At 33.7% G+C, this 22,824-nt stretch overlaps 1 protein-coding gene across 2 annotated transcripts in view; it reads left to right on the top strand.

Moving 5' to 3' along the window:
• Positions 1–22,824, top strand: part of LOC112679242 (glutamate decarboxylase) — an 81,826-nt gene that overhangs the window by 21,351 nt on the left and 37,651 nt on the right. The window contains exons 1-3 of one of the 2 annotated variants that reach the window (XM_025548958.1): positions 125–214; positions 546–639; positions 20,820–21,056. In XM_025548958.1, the coding sequence (XP_025404743.1) occupies positions 570–639; positions 20,820–21,056 (307 nt within the window). In that variant the 5' untranslated portion in view covers positions 125–214; positions 546–569. Of the gene's footprint in view, positions 1–124; positions 215–545; positions 640–20,819; positions 21,057–22,824 lie in introns of those variants that run through there. The other variant, XM_025548959.1, reaches the window with a different exon arrangement.

Raw genomic sequence — 22,824 nt, 5'->3', positions numbered from 1 at the left:
GTTCGACGCGGCCGCAGCCAGGATCCGGGCGATTCCGACACTGCAGTTCTCGCTCGGCACAAAACCCCCATTGCGGTATTCGCTCTTCCGGCGAACTCATCACCGTCGCCGACCCTCAGCACCGCTGACCGCTGCCGATCAACCGTCACCGCCACCGGGAGACAACGCTCGTACGAAATCCCGGTAAATACTCTCTGCACGTTAGTCGCCGGAGGTACAATTAATATCGTATAATCACGTATTGTTATTGCTTTATTTTTTTTTTTTTTTTCTATCGCCCGTCTTGTTTTTCCGTTCCCCGCCTAATTCCCTTGTTCCGTTCGACCCCGGCCAACATCCCCTACCCCCCCCCCCCCCCCCGCAACCCTGCGAACCACTGCACGCCGACGGACAACGACAACGTGTACAAATGAACATTAGAAAGCACACGTTAGACGCGACGAAAACGTAACCCCTTCCCCAACTCCGCCCTACCCGTCCTTTCCGCCCCTGGCCCACCTTCCACTCGTCCGGACGTTGTCATTTTTAGACGTTTCTGTTTTCAGATACGGCAGACGGACTGCGTCGCGATGAACTCCAAGCCCGGAGAACAGTCCAAGTATCAGCTGCCCAAGGACGTTGCTGGGCTTCATTATTCCGGTAAGGATCATTCGTGCGATAAACTCGTAATGACGCCGACGTTAGTTATTCCTGTTAGTGGTCGCGTACGACTGGGTACTAAACGCAGGTTCACTGCACGGTTTCTGCGAGTGAAAATCTGGTGTTCGAGATCGTTTGATCTCGCGCAACGCGAACGTTAATGTAACGAAGAAATCCGGTCGATGCGCACGTCTGGCTAGACGGAGTTTCGATTAGGCAAAACGAGTACCTCGCGACATTACGGTATTCTTATCGCTAGCATCGAGCGAATACGTAATACAACATCAACGCGCGATATAATAATTAAGTCTTGTTATTTTAACAGTAACAAAAATGTTGATACGATGTGGTTAAGTTAAAAACGAGTACAATACGATGTTAAATTGTTCAATATTCATTAAATTAACATATAAGTATAACGGTATCCATTATAGAACACTTTTCTACCGACATTATTAAACGTGTTACGCGATATGTATATCACCGGTAATGTGAATAATCCAACGCCGATGCCGAAAAAAATTTAAGATGGTTATGATAATCATAACAATGACTCGGTAATGTGAATAATGTCTAAAGCTAATCAGGTAGTGCAATATGTAATAAGTGTACTGAAGCAGTGGCGTAGATAGGATTTTTAAATTGAAGGGACTAAACACTTTTCGGGGCAGGTTTGGTTAGAAATGATTTGTGAGTTCACCATTCCCCTTACCCACCACCAAGTTTATAAACGTATTTCAAGCATTTTAAAATTATTTAAATTTTGTTTATTAAAATATAATTTATTATAATAATACATTAACAGTGGTCGGGTGCGGTAGCATCGCTGCGACATAATATAAAAACTATACTGATTATAAAATATAAGTGTTAGACGAAATTCGTCACAACGTTCACGATAACCACTAAAAAGATAGCGATAATCACGGCAGAAGTAATACGCTTATGTACCAAAGACAATACCCGTTTTTTGTTAACATTTAGTTTGTACCTAAGTTATAAAATACTTAAATACCAAATAGTAATCTGTCAGGAGAGAAGTACTTTAGCCCCATAGCTCCCACCCTTTGGCTACGCCACTGTATTGAAGTATGATTGGTATTGAGATAAATTGTTTTGATGATTATTGCGTTCAAGTTGAAATAAGAAAACCTAAAAACTTACATATATCATATCATATCATCTGAAATCTAATAGTATCATATTATAATATCATGTATTTTTCATTTAAAAAAAATACCGATCTAATATTAATATTCATAATGCAGAATATAATATGTATTTCAGTTTTAAAAACTAACGCGATTAGGTACCATGACAAAATAAATTTGTTTGTGTAGATGATTCTTACGATTCATATTTATTATAGTATCAAAATTGATAATATTGTACTTATATTATCAAAGTATCAATATCAACCAACATGGTTTATTATCAAAAATGTTCGGTATGCCATAACTCCTTAAAAAAAAATATTTTTCATATGCTATCAAAACAGGCGTGTAGTGGACACACCGTATAGTTGAATTACATTTTGAAAATCCTAATAATTGAGATCCACTATGAGAATTCAATTAATAAAAAAATATTGCCTGAGATTTCGTATGAAATCTCATGGCAGACAAGTTAAGTTTTGGTGAGATTTTATATGGGGTCTCATGGCAGGCAATTTATGTTTTCAAAAAAAACCTTGGCAGCCACTTGTTAATGACATAAAACTATACCTAAATCTTTAAATTAATGTATATTTTACAAAATAAAAGAGACATTTTATAAGAGAGGGGATTACAACCCATCAAACCCCTTACTACGCCAATGTAGATAGTTAAACATACTTCGTACTTACATTACGTCCAAGGATCAAATATTTAACTGCGAGGTGCAATAATAAAAATAATTTAGTTTTACTGAAATCAAATTATCAATTATCAAATTTCGGTGTTTTCTACTACGAAAATAATCTCTAGCTGCATAAAATGCGTTTTATGCTATTTAAAATGTATACGGAATATGTTGGTATTCAAATAACTGAAAACATAGCTGAAAATGTTATATTATTCTAAAAAATCAAATTATTTATGTATTAAATTAGCAAAAAGGTATTAAGTAACTCTAATAAGAATGCTAGAACAATCAAGATCTGACAACTAGTATGATTATGTTATTTGTTGAGAAGTTTAAAATTATAATATAAGCAACGAAAATTGAAACTAAACTACATTAAAAATTCCAACTTTAACGTTGTTATTTCGTTGATATGAAATATAAATTACTTTAATTAATTTGTTATTATAAGGTTTATAAATATTTCTAATATTTAATTATGTAAAAAAAAAAAAAGAATGTATTTATTTCATATTTGTATGTTTTATTATACTTTTATGGTTAGTAGAATTATATTAAATGTCTTGAACAGCAAATCTTAAAATATAAATGTATCTAACATTTAAAAAGGTTTTTCGATTTTCTCAATTATTTCTTTAAACTCGAGGATAAAATTTACTAGTACTTTAAAACATGCCATTTTATCACAAAATGATTCACAACATATTCCCAAAACATTAAAATTACCTTTACCACTATATCTTATTATGAACATTTCTTGGTTATCAGGTCTACAATATATTAGCAAATTTCTCTCAACATAATTTTTAATATATAATAATAAATTGTTTTTAAATTTAAAAACAATCATTAATAGTGTTTCAATACACATTTGTACGATTTTAAAATAATCATTAAGTATATTTTTGTTGATGTACTTAAAAATATTTTGTGTTCTACCCTGTAAAATATAAATACATTTATTATATACTGTCGGATACCACCATGTTGGAATTGAACTTTTTAAATTAAAATGTTATCAAAGTTTACGAGGAGAAAAAGAAAATGTGCGATCAATATTGAAAAGTTGGTATTAATTTTAAATAAGTTCAAAGTTTAACACTATAAAAATGGCATATAAATATATTCCAAAAGTTTTTAAAACAAAAATAAGTTTATAGTTTGCGAAACTTAATTCCATTAAATCTTTGAATAGAAACGCAGACAAGCAGACCATTCGAGCAATTGATATTCGTAGACGTTCAAAATTTTGGGAAAAGAAGTGAAGGAATATTAATTATATGAAAATAAATAAAACATGTTCCAAATATAAAACCATTTCGACAGCATCTGTTTATTTAAGTAGAAAAAATTAAGAAAAAAAAATAATCCTAACCAATTAAATCTTTACGTCAGACACGAAGCCCCAATAACAAAAATTATCTCGGTTAGCATTATAACTATAGAGAGGATTTTTAGGTTTTTGAAAGCTTAAAATATGATTCTCTATAACCCTAAAATGATCTCTAAATATTCCTTAAACTTGTAAATATGCAGATAGTATGCTCTAAAAAAAACTCTAAAATATCCCTTTAACTTGTAAATATGCGATAATATGTTTTTTTTTCTAAAATAGTTCAATAAAAACATTAAATTATTGTTATGGGCCATTCCTTTGGTAACAGATAAAATATTTAAATATAAAAATTTAAAACAGTTCATAGGTACATTGGATTATAAATATAATAAAAGTATATATAAAAAACAAAATAGTTGAATAAAAATAATGAACAACTTGTATGCACCATTCCTTGGTAAAAGATAAATTATTTAAATCAAAAAAATTGGATAACAGTTCCATATATAGGAATATAGATATTATGATTAAATTTTTTTTCCTAGAAAAATCACAAATCGAGAAATTAATAAAATATGCATTTTTATCAACAATAATTGAATATATTCAAAAATATGAAAAATAGGCTAAATATTCTTTAATGTCCAAAATATGCTAAAATATGCAAAATAAATGTTTTCCTACGAACTCTATGATGGATAAATCGTCCACATTTTTTTATCCTTGTAAATCTGCATAAAACCAATAAAAATACGTAAAAACCTAAAGATCCGCTCTCTAGTTATGACACATGCACACCTGTATACATTCATTGGATAATGCAAAAGCTTTTGTTGTATTTATAAACATAACCCTTAGAAATGTACTGTGAGTCAATCACGCGTGTTCATAGTATAGTTAATGCAGATGATTTAATCACGTACTAATCCGCGTCCTCGGGCCCGCCGGCTATTAAATTATGTCACAATGATGCACCTGCAACACACGGTTTTCGACATAATTCATACGCGATCGTATGTAACATGATAAATAATAATATAATAATGATGTATCCGGTGGATCATGTGGCACCGTCCCCGGCCCCGTGATGCGCCGGGTCCGTATTGTGATGATAATATATCGAAGAGATTACGTCCATGACCAGATTGCAAGACTTGTTTATCAACGACGAAAATGACGAGGGTGGTCTGCCCGAGGAGGGTCGCGCTGGAGATTTAGTCGGCGCGTGCATATAAATATGACTTTTTTTCGCCTCAACTAAACAACGTATCAGATAAAAAATCCCGTTCTATAAGTGAAATGTTTATGGGCGGCGCGCGTAACGCGGAGAGAGTATATGTGTAGTGTATATTTTCTTAGTCATTTTTTTTTTTTCTTTTTTTTACTATTATTATTACTCCTCTATACCGCCGCCGCCGTCGTGTTTTTTCCTATATTTCTTTCCTTCTTCGTTCTTTTTTCTCGCATTTATCTTTTCCCATCAATCTTGCACAAATCCTCGTCGATGAGGGTTACCGGCGAGTAATTTATTAGACTATCAAAACCAAAACCTCTTTTATAGTGCGAAAATACTCGCGTCCCAAAGTCCCCGCGGTACGGCGGTGGTGGGCCCTCGTCCGCTTACCGCCGCCGCGGCCGCCGTTCGAAGGATTATTGCCAGGTCTCGCCGTATACGACCGACCCTTCTTTTTTATTAATATGACTACTTACTGCCGGCTTAATGTGTCTTTTATTTACACGCCATGATTAATTGATTTTTTCGCCGTTATCGACGTGCCGTTTGAACCACGAATAACAAATGACACGTGCTCCCGCCGAAAAAATACTTGCAACCTTTTCCACCGATCTGACTGCAGGCTTGATCGTGTCGCCCATTTTTATTTTTTATTTTTATAGTACCTACCGCGATACGGTACGCACGTATCGTAAAACGTACACGAACACCCGAATGACGCGCGCTGTTTGTGTAACGCGATTTCAAACGATTTCCTTAAGCCTAAGCCGTACGAGGTCTAAGAATTCAATAACATTCTCTGAGCAATAGTGTAGCTCAGTACGTTGAGTAGATTTTATTATAAAACGCTCTGGACCTACCTTCGTCAAACGGGAATACACAATGGGTGAAACGCGACCCACTACGGTAGATTTACGGCCGTTTAAAAACTCGGCGCACGGCACGTAATACTATTGTTTACGGTTATTTTTAGAAACAACGGTGTAGGCATCAATCTCTACCCAGAAAGTCTGATCGAATCGTCTCGGGTGCACTTTACGACGTTCAACGGTCCATATATATGTAATATTGGAATTCGCCGTTGAATCGGAGAATTCCCGTTGCATTCCGGCAGCCGAGCGAATTCTACGGGCCCAGGACACATTACACACTTCAGGAGATTCAAATCGTGTGCACTGAAAACACCGCCTGCGTTATCATTTGTAACAGTCGCACGTCTGCTTCCCGAGCCTACCAGGCGTCCCTACCGACTCCGAGATACGTTTAATTGGATTTTGTGGCGTCGGGCTTCGGAAAATGTATTGAGAACGCAAATTACACGGACAACGATCGACTGCTGCGGTTCCGGTTTTTCAGTCGCGTTCGGTACTTTTAATCGTTTAACAAAACGTTTCCGATCGAATCGACCGACGCGATACACACATCGGATGTTTGCGGCAGTACAGCAAATACGCACCGAAACCGAATTCGACGGCAGTATGATGAACGGAAATCGTTGAAAAGTTTAAACAATAGAACTGCGATGCTTCCGGACGCCCGAACGACTCGCAGAACGAAAACATTGGTAAAGCACGATTTTCCTTACGCGATGGCGAACGCGAACCACATGTTCACTCGTCTCTAGACGATCCTAAGTGGTGATCGAGAGATTTATAATTTTTACTTTTATAATTGAGTATGTTCACGAGTGCTTATGTACCGTGCGTTTTCAAAAAATACCATTATAGATACAGTCGATACCGATGTCTTGAAAACTATTTTACCGACGGAAGAAGAAGATGATGAAGTACAAATGGAAGTACCGAACGGAAATACTCATCGACGGCAATTTGAAAAATAATAATTAAATTAAGTTCAGGGAACTCTTTAAAGTGATCAGTTCGAATTTACTTTGAATGTAACAAGATGCGGTTTAACCTAAGATCCTAGGTTTTTCGTAAGAAAACCATTAGAGAGTTATATATGTGTACATTATATTTTTCTTAAAAACGTCAAGTCAATCGGTCAAATAGCGTCCGCATCGCCGACCTCGATCACGTTGGGGAATCCAACCATGGGCAATTAACATCGTACCATCGGTCGCCCTCCGATCGCGACAGGGAAAATCGTACGTTGATGCGAACGCGACGAGCGGTCGTCCGTCGGATCTGGTCGCGGTCGGTGGCTCGGGCGCGCGCGTCCTGGATCATTACCGGGGTGACAAATCACGGCGGGTCGGCACCCTTCTTACGTTCGCAGGACAACGAAATCGGACCAACGACGGTTATTAAACGATGGCATAATATACCTGATCGGCGCCGACGAACGGACAGGAAAGCCTCGCATCCTCCTGCCGTGCCGTGCACGCGCGTAACAATATCTACCGCCGCGTACGTATCCCGACCGCGCGTTTCAGGTGCAGTTTCCAAGGCATGACATGTCGCAGCGGCACAACTGTTTTTCAATCAGCGTTCATAATTACCGTTTTAGTTTATTTTCAAACTTGTTGGAATACAAACGTTTTTTCAATTTAATTTCAAAACGAATAGTTATATTTATAATAACAATAACATTCTTCCAACACTCTTTAAAAGAAGAAGAAGAAGACCAAATTAAAGGTCCCCTTTCATTACCAAAAATTAAAAAACCTGTACAAAAAATATTTAAATATCGTGACAGTGAAGATTTCATTATACTTGAATCTCCAGTATTATAAGAAACCGAATTCTTTTGTACCTCGTATATAAGAATTTCGTCTTCGGACGCAGAGAAAAATAAAAGTGAAAGCCTTTATGTTGAAAATGGACAACGATCGCTGTAAAATTTTGCGGTGACTTTTCGCGCAGTAATGCTCCCTTAGCAATAGCGTCGTTAGTCGTAGCAACCCAAAGACTGGTCGTCGTGTCTTGTCGCGCGCTTCAAACCAAGTCCGTATGATTTCCGTGCAAGCAGTTACTAACGAAATGTCACTGCGACAGGTCGCATACTGAAACCCGTACCTTGGTCAGACGTCTACGTGCCAGTTTTCCGCAGGCACAACAAGTACGTACCTACAGCGGTGAAACAGAAGAACGTATTTTGTTATTAATTAAAAATTTTAAATGGCTTACTTTTTAAGAAAAAATGGTGTTTTAGTATTTCAATAAAATTTGTTCTGATTATTATATAGTTATTTTTTATTGTAAATAATCCAATGATGTTTCAGTTAGCGTGGTAAATTATTTTTGTTATTTAAAGCGGCAATTTTCCATAGTCTTACGCGCGGAAAACGTATAAATGACGCCCCTGCCGCAAATGTTTTGACGAAATTCACGAGGTTAAAATTATGAAATATAATTTTTAAAAGAGATCATTATTCATGATCCAGCTTCGTCGTTTTTTGGATAACACTAATGAGACAAATGTTCTATCATCGCTCATCAGTAAGAAAAAAGAAAAATTTAACCTCGCAAAAACTACGTTTTTAATAATTAATAATCGTTTTAATTAAAAATAATAACAAAAAATAAAAAATAAATTAGTTTATTATATTAATCAATATTGATTTGACTCTTTAGTTTTTCAATAGAATACCTATTTATCTTCAAATGGATACTATTTCCTCTTTTATTCCAACGCGTAGAGTATTCGATCTATTTACACAAACAATGCGATAAAAATAACATGTTTTAAATACAATCCAATGAAAAACATTTCGTAAATCAATTTAATCGTACCCAATGTTTTCCGGGAATCGATCAACGTGCTACATCATTTTAACCATAAAATATGTAATAAAACTTTACTGAAATACGAAATCTATCTTAAGAAGAGCGATATTAGGTTTCGCGATATTAAATTTATTCAAATAATCCAATGATTAATGGATTAAGTTATATCATAGCATAGGATTAAGTTTGTTTACAAAATTACTTTCGAAACTTCTGGTGTCGATGGATGAAACAATTTAATTTATGACACGGATTTATCTGATTAAACTATAATAATATAATATTTTCACACGCATGATTCGCAGTTTAATTTACAGTGTTATATGTAGACTTATGATTATAACTTATACATTTTTTTATCATTTAAATTAAATTGTACCACTAAACGATTATTTCTTAAAATCAAAAGTTTAAACATTAATTTACCGACTAAAAGTGTGTTCCTATGGAGATAAAAAATATATTAAAATATCATGATATAATATCGCCATATAATATAATATCAGTTCAAAATTTAACTTAAATTAGATTCACTTAGACTAACAAATGCTGTTTTTTTTTTTTATAATTGATCTAAAATGGGTCATGAAACATAATGAAGAATACTTTTTCTATAGTTATCTACTATAAACTCCAATGGCTATGATGTATATTTGAAATAATTGTAACATGTTACAATTGAAACGCATATAATGATTTATTTCAATTTTTTAATAGTATTTGAAAATAGTTCCGATTTGATCGATAAAACCATATACGTTTTTGCAATAAAATTCAAAAATATTTTCTGTTTTAACACCTATAAAAATCTCATCTTACACGCTTAGCTAATATCATTATTTTAATTGATATTTGAACTCCAATATAATAATAATAATAACATTAAAAATCTCTGTAATCTATACTACAGTACATAACACATATCTTGATCAAAAGATCATTCAGGACGTAGAGCCAATACGGCACTAAAAGCGCGAAAGGAAGTACAAAATATGGTTTATATTTTTTCGTCTTTTCGTTCCACGTTACATTGCTCAGTAATGATTCCCGGTACTCATTTTCGGCATGAATCAACGTGAATAAAAATACTTCAGTTGAATCATAAAAATATCCTTAACATCCTTACGATTTGCTGATTGACAAGACTTCACCTACATGTTATTGAAAAACAAAAACTTGTCCAAATAATGCATTGTTATAATATTATCAATGAAAAAAAAATACTCTTGTCGATTATTTGTACGCAACGACGCATTAAAAAAATTATCATCATCCCTGAACGTACTACGACGCATATCATAAATCAGAAAATTTTCCAACCACATATAGCATATCATATAAATACATATTTTTCATTGGCCCCAATATGAATATAATGGGAGTAAAATTTAAAATTTAAAATACATAACCCATTCAAATTGTATCATATAATCATATAATTGTATTGTATTTATATTTCATTATGTCTTACATCTCTTATGTTATATTTTAGAAATGGAATATTTATTAAGAATACTGTATACTCAAATAACTCTGGGTCTCCACACGAGTTTTCGCAGTAAGGCTTAATTATCTTTTTGATTTCAAATAAAAATAAAAAAATAAAAGTATAATGGTTATTTCATAATATTTTACTCGTTATGTTCACTCTGTTCACTCACTGAAATCGTCCGCGAGCATTTTTAACATCAAAATTATAATATTCATACCACTACAGTCCATTTAATCGCCTTACATAGATCCAGTACATACGTCTCGTCATTTAAATTGCACGATAGCATCCGTGCGGCCTCTAATACTATTTACTATTTTGCCGTCGTCGGAAGAGACATCTGTAAAATACGAGTCTGGCACACGGTCGCCGGACGGGAAGAATTTGTTTTTTATGTCGCGTTCGTGTATACATATATATATATATATATATATATATATGTATGTATGTGTGTGTGTGTGTGTAATATGCGCCAAACGGGACCCTCGCGTATAGTGTATAGCAGCGGTGGCGGCCTCGGGGCGTTTTGCAAATAAGGGTAAAAAATAAACATACACACACATACACGCACGCGCAAATTATACGTATACGTGTGTACACGATGGAGAGATGCACGAAGGGGTGAAAAATTACTTTTCGCTGTTCAGCAACAGATGTTCCACATCCGCGGCGACGCGAACTACGCGCGTCCCTTTGCCGCGTGCATTCCGAACCACAGTTGTTTTGATGGGAAAAAAATCCCTTTTGTTATCCCTTCGGGTTATTGCGAATTCCTGAACACGCGCTATAAGCTCTTTAATTAAAATGCCTGTCGTTCTTGGGCGATGATGTACACGCACACTCGTATCCACACCCTCGTAGGCCTTCGTCCGTCAATCGCTCCCGCTCCCGGTCGCGCCCCCTGTCCTTTATACGTTCGAGCGATCGAACCGGAAACACTGCCGAGTCGTGCTGTCGCCCATGCCGTACCGACCGAAGCCAACGCGGCAAGTATTTATAATATGTGTATGTATTATACGCTGTAACACACCGTCACGTATCGTATATTTCGAACGCAAATATCCCGAGCACAAACCGTATGCAATACATGTACTTCGACCCTTTGTCCTTGTCGCCGTCGGGTGGTTATAAATCGCACATCGGGTCGCGCGCGATAGAGGGCCCGTTTCCGGAATTCCGGTTTCCGCCTGTGCGTTACACCTAACCGCGAGTATAATAACATGTTATTGAACGAGGGACGCAGGGACGTGTAACACGTCCTTCTATCCCACAGACGATCGTAACGAGTTCGCGATATATAATATATTTATGTATATATATATATATATATATATACATTATTATTATTATTATTATTTAGCACGCGTGTGACGATATATCATCCCGATAACGATACGAGCATTTTTATCGCGAAAAAAAAAACCACGGCAAAAGACGTGTGCAATATATAACACACCCGTTGACCAAATGAATATATCAATAACAATGTGTATTGCTATGACACAGATGCGACACTTTTGTCGTCGAGGCAGTATTCATGACGCGACTGCGGATGAAAATCGCCAAAATTAAAAACTGTTCACCGTACTAACCTGCGTACCGCAGGTTTTTTTTTTATCCGCACGCGTACCTATGCCGTAGCTGATTAATGGTCGTCGCGCTGTCGTATTTATCCCAATCGCTTTCCGCGGACATTTATCGCCTTCGCGGTTGCCACTCATCACCACTCGTCTCGGATACTAACGGCTTTTGTCTCTTTTGTCTCCGTAACAAACAATAATATTCGAAACATTATTCCGGGCGACACAGCCGTCGATAATATTGTCGTAACGGCTTTCGTTATTTCTGAATAATCGTCACGGGCGATGAACGTCTTAAGCCGCGTCCTACATCCAGGATATATTATCGCATATATTCATTGCCGGCATTGTCGCCCACAAAATTTTGTTTCTCGACCGACGGCGGTAAACGTCAAAATATGTATACGGACATTGTCGAGTACGATGTATCTACGGCTTCCAGACCAGTTAAACTTTGTCATTGATAATGAATAAAATAATAATTCATGATAACGATAATGATTTTCGTTCCTCGGAATAGCTTTTCGAAAATGTATAAATCTTTTTTTTGGAAAGTCAGTGGCCAACAAGATTAATCGATATTTCAAAATCTTCGCTGGACATACGAAAACAATCTTTAAGGCTACCATTATATCTAAAAATAATAGTATTTTCTTTTTACCTAAAAAAATAAATATATTTCCAAAGAAAAATACACGATATAATTGTATATTCATTTCAATTCAAATGCATTCTCCTGTAAGCCCAATGTCATCTCTCAATGTCAACCCACCATCATGTCACTAGCACTATATATTTTTTTCTGTAACCTTGTTCGAACCCAAAATCTTCCCTTTTTGGCTTTGTTAACACACAAAATCAGGATGCAACTGCGGAAACTATAGTATCATTCTCATCTGATACATTTACGAAGTATAAATGTATTTTGTTTGATGTTAAATGTTCAAACATGTTCGTTGTCCAACTTTGTCGCCGAAATTGTTGAATACACGTTTAAAAATTTGTATTTAATAATGTGTGTTACAATGTTTCCTTGGCGTGTACGCGGCTTTATTATTCCGATGAAATAATTATCTAATTTTCGAATGGCGGCCCACAGCCGTTGGTCTTGTATTAAAATCACATATTTCAGAAAAAATGTTGACTACAATTATTGTACATTAATCATTTGATTACTCAAATGATTGTGATATTTTCTTCATTATATAAAACAATGCATTGTTTACTTGAATCTAAATATTATTACATTATCCGGTTTACATTATAAATATGATTAACAAGAGATAAAACAGGGGAAGGGGCATCACCATAACTAACATCTAACTAACAAAGAAAGTAAAAATATATTTTTCATAACTTTAAAAAAGTTATTCTAAATAATTAAATAAGAGTTATTTTTTTTTAAATCTTTAGAAATATATTTGTATTTTATTATCAATTCAACTATTAATCTTGATAATTTTTAGTTATGCTTTACTTGGAAAAATGGAGCAAATTGTTTATGTGACTACATTTATAATTTCTTGTCAAACGTATTTACGATTATAAGCCGAAAATTTCGGGTTACATTGTGTCATTTACGCACTAGTAATGCAATTAGGTAGAAAAGAGAAAACATAAATTTAACACATGTTTTGTGGTAATATATATCTATTGTCCAATTTAGTTAGCTGTCCCTTATGACTTTTATAAGTAAAATATATGTTTTAAAAAAAAATTAAAAACACCATAAAAATAATGCACATTCCTGAGTAAAATTTATATGCATTCAACGTCGTTGAATGAGTTCAGTTACAATTTACTGCATCAAATATAATATATCCGTTACAAAAACATGTTTTATTTTCTGTTTGTGAGCTGTGACTTTTTATTCTGTATGCAATAATGTTTTTTTTTCGGAAATTTAAAAAGAGTATTTTACAATTTTGTTTGGTTTGATTTACAGTGGTGATCGTTTTCAAATACTCGTAAGCACTACGTTCAAAACTTTTTTAATAAATTCAATGGAGGAATAAAAATCGAAATTTAAAATGAGTTACCAAAGTACATGGATAAATAATAAAACACACTTTCTGAAGAATCTAAACATTATTTTTAATTTCTCATTTTAAACAATTATAAATGTTTGAAGATTACATAAAAATAATTAAATATTTTAATAAAGGATCGAGCAGCATATAAGATTTATTAACATAGAAATAGTGTTTTTAATTAGAAAACTTAGTTCATATTATTTAATGAAAAACTATTACACTAATTAGGTATCTAATATATGCCACTTGAGTTTTGTTTTTGGGTGAACACAAATATTTTTTAATGTAAAAAATAAAATATACATGCTAACCGCACTGTACTGTATTACATTACGCCAGACAATTTTGCAAAACCGAAAACCATACAATGGAACGGCGCTGTAGCACAATTTTGTTTAACATAAAATGAAAAAAAAAATTCGGTCATAAATTCACGTTGAAAACGGACAAAAACCAAACGGATTCGCGGAGCACAACGGATAATACGTCGTTCCAACGTTTCTGGTCGGACATCAATTACACTGTGCTTAACCGTGTACGAGAGCGAATTCCGTCCATTGTTTTTTTCCCCTCTCGGCCCGCTCGTAATCGTATTATATCATATCATTATTGTATATATGCACATATACCGTCTCGCGCTAGCCCACGGGAGGACGAGTTAAGAGTACGCCTTGGTGCGAGTGGGCACGTGCGGCGGGTGGGTTTGACGGCGGTTAAACTCGGTCCGTGGTGAACAACAATCGGCCGCGTGATTTATAGCGAGACCGCGGGCGGGGTGGGCGAGTGAACGCGTGCGCGCGTGTCGCAGAAGTGGCATTTACGGGCGGCGGCGGCGGTGGTTACCGTAAAAGGCCCATTGGTTGCAGCTGACGTTACAAACAGACGGCAGTCATTAATAAAATCTCGCCTCCCGCCCGCTCGACGCCTACCCTTCCGCGATTCGTCCGCCCTCCGTCCTTCGTCCTTCGTCCGCCCGTACGCGAAAGGCTAATTAATTCTGTGCCTTTTGGCACAGGTGGCCGACGGGTCGACCGACGGCTTATTGTTTCCGAATTACAGCGGTTAGACGTGCGCCACCGCGCAGATTGATGGCCCCGGATGATCAGGCATAACCAGCGCTATCAGGACGCGTACTCGTATTGCGTACTCTCGTGGTGTATAGAAATCCGTAACGCGTACACGTACTCACACGTCGTCCTGAAGCAGAACGTATAACTTGAAATTCGGATGCTCTAAAGTCCTGAAAAATTTTTGAGAATTTTTTAAACAATAAAAAGCAAAAAAAATCTCCTATTTTATGTTCGTGCTCGAACTGTAAAACGAGGAATGGTTTGGCTCGTTCGAAAAGTCTTACAGTTGCAGAATTTATTTTTCGTCGAATTAATATATTTTTTTTTTTCGCAACGTGCTAAATTGTTTTTTTAATTAGCTGTCGGACGATTTAAAAAAATTAAAATAATGTGAAATATTATTTGAATGTATCAATGTTTAATTTATAGTATAAATAGATCAGATCGAATAATAATTATAGAATAAATTATAAACAATTCCAGTATAGGTTTTCAGATCAAAGTTAAGAGTTAGAGATAAAGAATATATGCTAAATACACCAAGAGAAGTAGTTATTTCTACAACAGATAATATACATCTTACTTTTGTTCGATGCTTTTTAAAAAATTTGATATTTAATGATTTATTTCGATAACAAAATACTAAATTCCATTTTAATCGAAAATTTTATCAAAAATTGTTATTCTTTATAATATTATTACTATTAATATCCGTATATTAAATACTATTAATGGTATAATAAAAACATTTAAATCTATTCCAACTAAACTCAGTAATTTTCATAAGTAAAAATGTACGTGGAAAATGTCTCGGAAAACAGTATAAATATTTCTGGCATTCCTTTTGAAAACATTAAAATATTTAAAACCCTTCTACAATTCATGTTTTTCAGGTTAAGTTTAGTCAGCTTTTTTAATATGCTGCGATATTAAGTTTTTATCATATTGGGAATCTTATTCCGCTGTACGATTTTCCTATAAAACGACATGATATTATTTATAATTATGGACCGGATTTATATGCACATTAAATCCTCAAAATATGCTTCTAAAATTGCTGTAATACGTTATAAAATATGTATTTATATTTAAATATGTACTTAAATATTCACTTGAAATTTTGTTTAAAATTATGTACAAATATTTGAAATGTAATATAAATGTAAAAATAATTATTAATTAATACGGTATTAAAAAAAGTATAAAAAAGCTTTTAAAAAATCTTTTGTCGTCAAGTCGACACTTGAATTATATAATATTTATATATATACATATATGTTGTATATGACTAATATGAGATTTGAGTTTGTAATCTGAACTTTGGAAATAACGACCGATCGCAATTTTATCGATATTATGAGGCTGTGAACGTGAAAATACGACGAAAACGAATATTTGTGCTATAAATAATAATATGCACTATAAAACTACAAATATACATCGAATATGCATTTAATAGGTAAAAACGTTGAAATATGCAAAATATACAAGGTAAAATTAGTGTTATTTTAATAAGAAAGATCTAAATCGGGGACAATGCTCATCAGATTTCAAAAAGCTTATTCCAATAGATATATGCATTTGCATATAAATCCGGTCCCTACTTATAAAACAAACTCTGAATTCACTCTTTTTCAATCTATTCCGGTTGATAACTGAATAATATGGTTAACAACGAACATGAAATCGAATTCGTTTTGAAATCATATTTTAAAACAAGTCAAAACACGGACTGACATTTGAAAACATAAGACAACTTATCACACCCCGACGTCAGATTTTCTTACATCCTGAGTTAGAATATACAGTGAAAAATCCACAAACGCCATCAAATGACGGCGAAAATTTTCAATCAAAGACAATACATACTCTTGATACCTTTCGTACCCCATGATAAATGCGCAGCTGCAGGTAACACGCACACCACAGTTCTACGGTTATTTTTTTATTTTTTTCGGGTTTTTGTTTTTACAACTCGGCAACAACTTTTTGCGGCACGTGATCTACTCCATTCCCTCGTTCTCATAATTTATATTTCTTCAACATATACCCGCGGCTGTTGTACTACGCACGAACGCTTGGAAACCCGTTTGAAATACATTTACGTTTCACGGTTTACCGCTCCAATTGTGTATGCATATGACAGCTACGAGAAACGAATCTTTTTTCCATCCACAAATATTGAGATCGGAACATGAATCATGACCAATGAAAAAACGTAACATTTAGACTGATAAACTTAAACGCATTGCTGTTTTGTAACTACTCGGTTTTCCATAAGTTAACCCAAAATTTGATTAATAATAAGTTAAGTAATGCTTATCCATGCATTTATTTGTTTCGATTTTACCAATAATATTATAAAGAAATATTCAATAAACGTTTCCGATACCTGACAGGATTTAAAAACAAAAAAAAAAAATGATTGATAAAGTCATCCGAAATCGAGTTGCTCGCGTACCGCATGGAACTATTCAAACATGCATAAAACTTAAAAAAATATAAATTAATTGAATCACAAGAACGTTAATTCATACTTTTCATTTTTTATGTTCAAGTGAAACGTAACCACAAACGGCTAAACATTAATTAAAATCACTTATAGTAACTAATTGTAATTCATTATTTCATTGTCTATAAATTTTGGCGAATTGATACTTCGCCGTTTGTGCTTTATGAAAAGCATTTATGTCAAAATACTTCTGGATTTGTTCTTAAATAATGAATAATCTCATATGACTGCATGAAGAAAATACTCGCCCAACTTCAGTATTGAATATAAACGCAGAGCTAATTCTTCTGATACACATGCGATTTAGATATATATTATAATTATATTTATAAATGTTATTCGTATAAATAACAACAACAAGTTTAATAACTATTATTCTTGGTAATATAACTATTGACTGCGATATCTTTGGTTGGCCATAATAACTCATAGATTATAAATTAGTATTGTTAAATTATTTTATATTGTACGGGTAAATATATATATATACATATAAATACATGAACAAAACGTATTAAAATTAATAAAATTTACAGTTCTAAATATCAACTATTTTTACCAATTTTATTATTTTGTGTATGCTTTCTTGTTTTATAAATTGGAAGTCTATGTTGCACAAAATTCTGAAATAATTTACTATAAATTTAAATTATAGTTTAAGTAGTTTGTATTTTTTTTTTTTTTTTCGTTATACTTACAACTGTTTATAACAATAAACGTACAATTTTAATTTAATCAAACATGTTAGTCAAGTATTAGGCCCCATACAACATGCAGGCACAACAAAATTACTTGAACTAATTGATTCTGTATTCTTTAATAACCTTTTCGGTTAACAGATCCGAATAGATAATTATAACTATTGAAGTAGCAATAACATTAAAAATAAACGTACATAAAATATACGAGAAAGAAAGAAAAACGCGAGGTTTTCAAAAATAATCTACCCTTAAATTTGAACTCATTCTAATATTTCGTGTTTTGGTCTTATTTCGTGCAGTCGGGGAAAGAATTCAAGAAAAACTTATAACCAAACAAATGCTAAATTACTACAGTTCGTTGTTCGTCTCATATCCAGATTTGTTTGAAATATGAATTTTTTTTTCGCGATTAAAACACTTCAAGGGTCTTAGATATATTAATTGTATATAGCAGGAATGGGCAATTAAAAGTAACAAGAGGGTGAATTTTAAGAACTTCAAAATCTGGCAGGCCATAATAAAAAAGTGAAAAATGGATAAAGGTCATTAAAAGTAACCATTAGCATTTACTTTAAACAATTGAATCTTACGACTAAACCAGTAAAATAAAATAAGTGTATAAAACCTATTACTATGTTAGCTATACCGTTATAGATATATATTTTATTATATTATTATGATTTAGTTTGGTTCAATGCTAGAAAAAAATATAATATCTACATTTTACGATCAACGTGATAAAATTAAATACCGATTAACACTAAGATGTTATAAAGTGATTTTAAAATGTAGCACTAACCAGAAAAAAAAGTACGCGGGCTGCCGGCCGCCCATCCCTGGTATATTTTAATGAACACCGAGCAAATAGAAATCACGGGAAGTCGGTAGAGTCTAAAAATATTTTCACTCGTGAGAAACTTGTATGAAAAACAGAGGGAATATAATATTAAACTATATTAAATTAAACAAATGATAATGTTCTACTCTCGTATAACTCGTATGAGCACTGTGTTTGGAAAATATAGCCTGAAAATAATAATAAAAAAAAAAAAAACAAATACATAGTGACGACTAAAACGCATTTAATACGGTTGGTATAGTTTTGAAATAAATGCATAATTAAATTGTCAACGGCATACTACGTACAGTGGTGTCAAGTAGTATAATTTGTATTCAAGAACTGTTGTTGAGGGCTGACATTAGCACAAAACGTGAAGATGATAAATATTTATGACTTTCTGCGTTACAATACAGACTAACATGGAATTACCTAGTGTTGGTTTGAATTAACGCACGTTCGTGGTTTCAAGTGTTATCCGGAACAATATCACCCTGATCACTTTTAAGCCTAACCCTTTTAAACCGAGACTTTAATAAAAATCAGTATTCAGATTTTAATTGAATTGTCCCTTTTATTTTATCGATTTCAAAATTTTCTTTTAACAACAGACCGTATAAAACATATTTAAAAATCTTTAATTTTTTTTCTCGTTTATTACACGTTACACCAGATCGAAAGACAATTTTACGTTCATAATATTATGTAGATTGATTCGTCAATTAATGATGTGTGCAAAAAAACTGAAAATATAAACGAATTTAAATATAACAAAATATGTTTTTTAAACGATACACGTACAATAAAGTTAAAAAAATATATATGAATATATAGGTGTACAATTGTGTGTACAAATAAATAATATCCAAAAACCAATAACTCTGGACATTCTCATTGTATAGTCAAATTATTCCGTTATGAGATGCACACGGAAAACATCTTTTGAAATGAAAAGGTTTCCAAATCTGAATGAAGGTATGTGTATGTTTATGTGTGTGTATCATGATATTCGTACAACTTGATTATGTACCGAAATCTAATCAAAAGCATTCCGCTTTGCTTGTATTTGGGTCGTATCCGACCATCAACAATAACATCAGTGGTCGATTTCGATTCAATTAGACCTTTGAAAAGGGAAGAAGAAAAACGTTACACGTTTCGCTCAGCAAATGGGGGATGAAAGATTCTTATTTTACGGTTGGTCACATATTTTAATATCCGGCGTACATCGTTGATTTTTGCCCTCGACACAATGCCAGTAAAAATGACATGGATTATTGGATTTAGACCCTAGAAAATAACCCACCCTGAGTAGGATCTATTTTATTGTCCTACTGCTGTTCTTGATAAATAATGGTTTACGAAAATCTAATGGTTTTCCGTGTTTGGAGATGAAGGGATTACGGAGTATACAATAAGAGGTTACTAAGTACCCATATATATATATATACGATTACGTTTTCAACTGTGGTCTACATTACACCTACTGCAACAGTTCTTCATTGAAGACGCGTAATGTCATCTCGGTATATTTTATATTGACTATAAGCATTTAATTAAAAAAATACTGTAACCGATCATTATTTTAAAACAATACTTAGAAATTCATTAACAACGTTAACGTTTAATCAATTATTAGTCCGGCAAAAGTTAAAGTGGTACTTGATTTTTGTACATCTTTCTATAGTCTTGCAACATAATACGACGAACAAAGTATTTTATAAAATATTTTAAACATTTCAATGTTGATGGTTTTTCGAATTCAAAACGGCCGATGTTTTCTACAATATATTTTATTTATTCAAGCATACGCGAGATAAACATTAATATTTTTAATTCTTTTTTTCCAGATTTATTGCCTCATAATTTATTCGGACAAGCCCCGACCAAAGAGTTTCTATTAAAAGTTGTCGATATTCTTATAGACTACATCAAAGACGTAAACGATAGAGATGAAAAAGTGTTGCATTTCAAGCAGCCCGAGGAAATGTTACGGCTATTGAACTTGGATCTCCCTGACGAAGGCATGCCATTGCAGAATTTGGTTGACGATTGCAACTTAACGCTCCAGCATCAAGTGAAAACTGGTAAGATTTCATCCGTCTGTTAAAATATTCATAATGATACATTTATATTTCTCCTCCGTTCGCAATGGAAAACGGTATCGGTTTGAAACAAGAGTAATTTGACAGATCTCGCGTGAATGGTAATAAACATGAACACACTATTTCGAAAAGACTCGTCAACAATACTCATTAGTAGACTTGCCGTTCTTCCCGGGTTTAAAGTCCCGGTGTTCCGGCCGATCATTCAGTTTGATCCGGTTAATAGAAGCTGAGAGAAAATAACATTTAATATTGTATTATTTAATAATGAAACATAGAATAATACTGCACATTATATTGTGGTTACCTAATCGATATGGTTATATACAATAATAATGTATTTTTGTATTAGTTATGAAATATTTAAATTACAAAATTAAATACTTATTTGTATTTTTATACGAACGTTACATCATAAAAAAAAAAAAGGCCAAACCATTTGACGTCCCGGCTTAAGTATTTCAAAATCTGGCAACCTAAATAAACTTGCTAATACGTGCCCATTCGCGCGTAATGTTCTACGTAGGTGCTTACGTATATAGCAACTTGCGGAGCTTGGACGGCTGTTTGTATGGAGAAGCATATGCTTTTAATGTGTCATAACTTGCCTCGGGGGACGAGACTTGAAGTGCCGAGTTACACATTAAAATGGTTGCGACTCGACCGCCCTCGATGTCTGTGGCCCGGGACAAGTGGTGCTCTACTCATCATTATACTGTCACCGGTGTGCGTGACAGCTTTCGACGCACGGAAGAGCAATAGAGAATCGTTCGCCTAACGTTTTTATGATATACGATCAAGATGAAGCGCTATAATACCTTTACATTGCGTGCGTGTACATAGGTACGATGATAAAACAGGAATCATTTTATAGATATACGTTTAGGTGTGTCCAATACACATGTATACTGTTTAAGGAAAATTTTGTCCGTGAGAGCTAGATGCACATGGTCGTGACCTGGAGTGGTGGTAGGGGGCGGTGAAACACCCCATCTGTGTGCAAGAGGTTCCAGTAGCGGTACCAAGGATGGCATTGATTAGAAAATGTCATGCCCTACCACTGGCCCTACCACAGGATAAACCTAATAATTTGGTCATTTTTAATAAGTAGAAAAAAAATGTAATCGTTCACCGTATAAACATAAAAATACTAATAGATTATATTAGAATAATAGAGATACTAAGTGGGTACTGTGATATATTATTACATCATAACCTAAATTCGTATCTCATATTATATTTTTTTTATTTATAGTTAAGAAATTGTCATTTTTGCAACGCTAAACCTTACAATTTGTAGCCCTATCTAGTAAAATATCTCTGCCTCGCCATCTCAGAGTTCCCTGCTGTTGGGTTTCCAAAATAAATTTCGATTAATGCAACACTCATTCACTATACTTTAATTTCAAATATATCATTAAAATTGATATCTGTTATACCGTTTGGGTAAAATTATTATTGTTTTTCCATTAAAATCCCTTGAGACGTAATAATGAATGTGCAAAATTGCATTCTTGGATGAAAATATTGTAACATAACGCTTAGGTAGATAATAAAGATAGAAATAGATTATTTCAGTATTTTTTCGTTCTATTCTTGCATGGCGGTTAATATAACTATTGAGAAGGAGAGGAATCTTCAAATATTTCCTTTTAACAACTGTTCACATTTGTCCTCGTTGAGTATTATTAACCCGAGTAGTCGGGTTATTTTGAATTATTAAAAAAAATTTACCACATTCTAGATCCAA

The sequence above is a fragment of the Sipha flava genome, unplaced genomic scaffold, assembly GCF_003268045.1.
Source record: "Sipha flava isolate LNK unplaced genomic scaffold, YSA_version1 132_pilon_pilon, whole genome shotgun sequence".
In the NCBI taxonomy this organism is placed as follows: Eukaryota; Metazoa; Arthropoda; class Insecta; order Hemiptera; family Aphididae; genus Sipha; species Sipha flava.
Note: the sequence above shows the minus strand (reverse complement) of the source record. Positions and strands in the feature narration are given on the sequence as shown.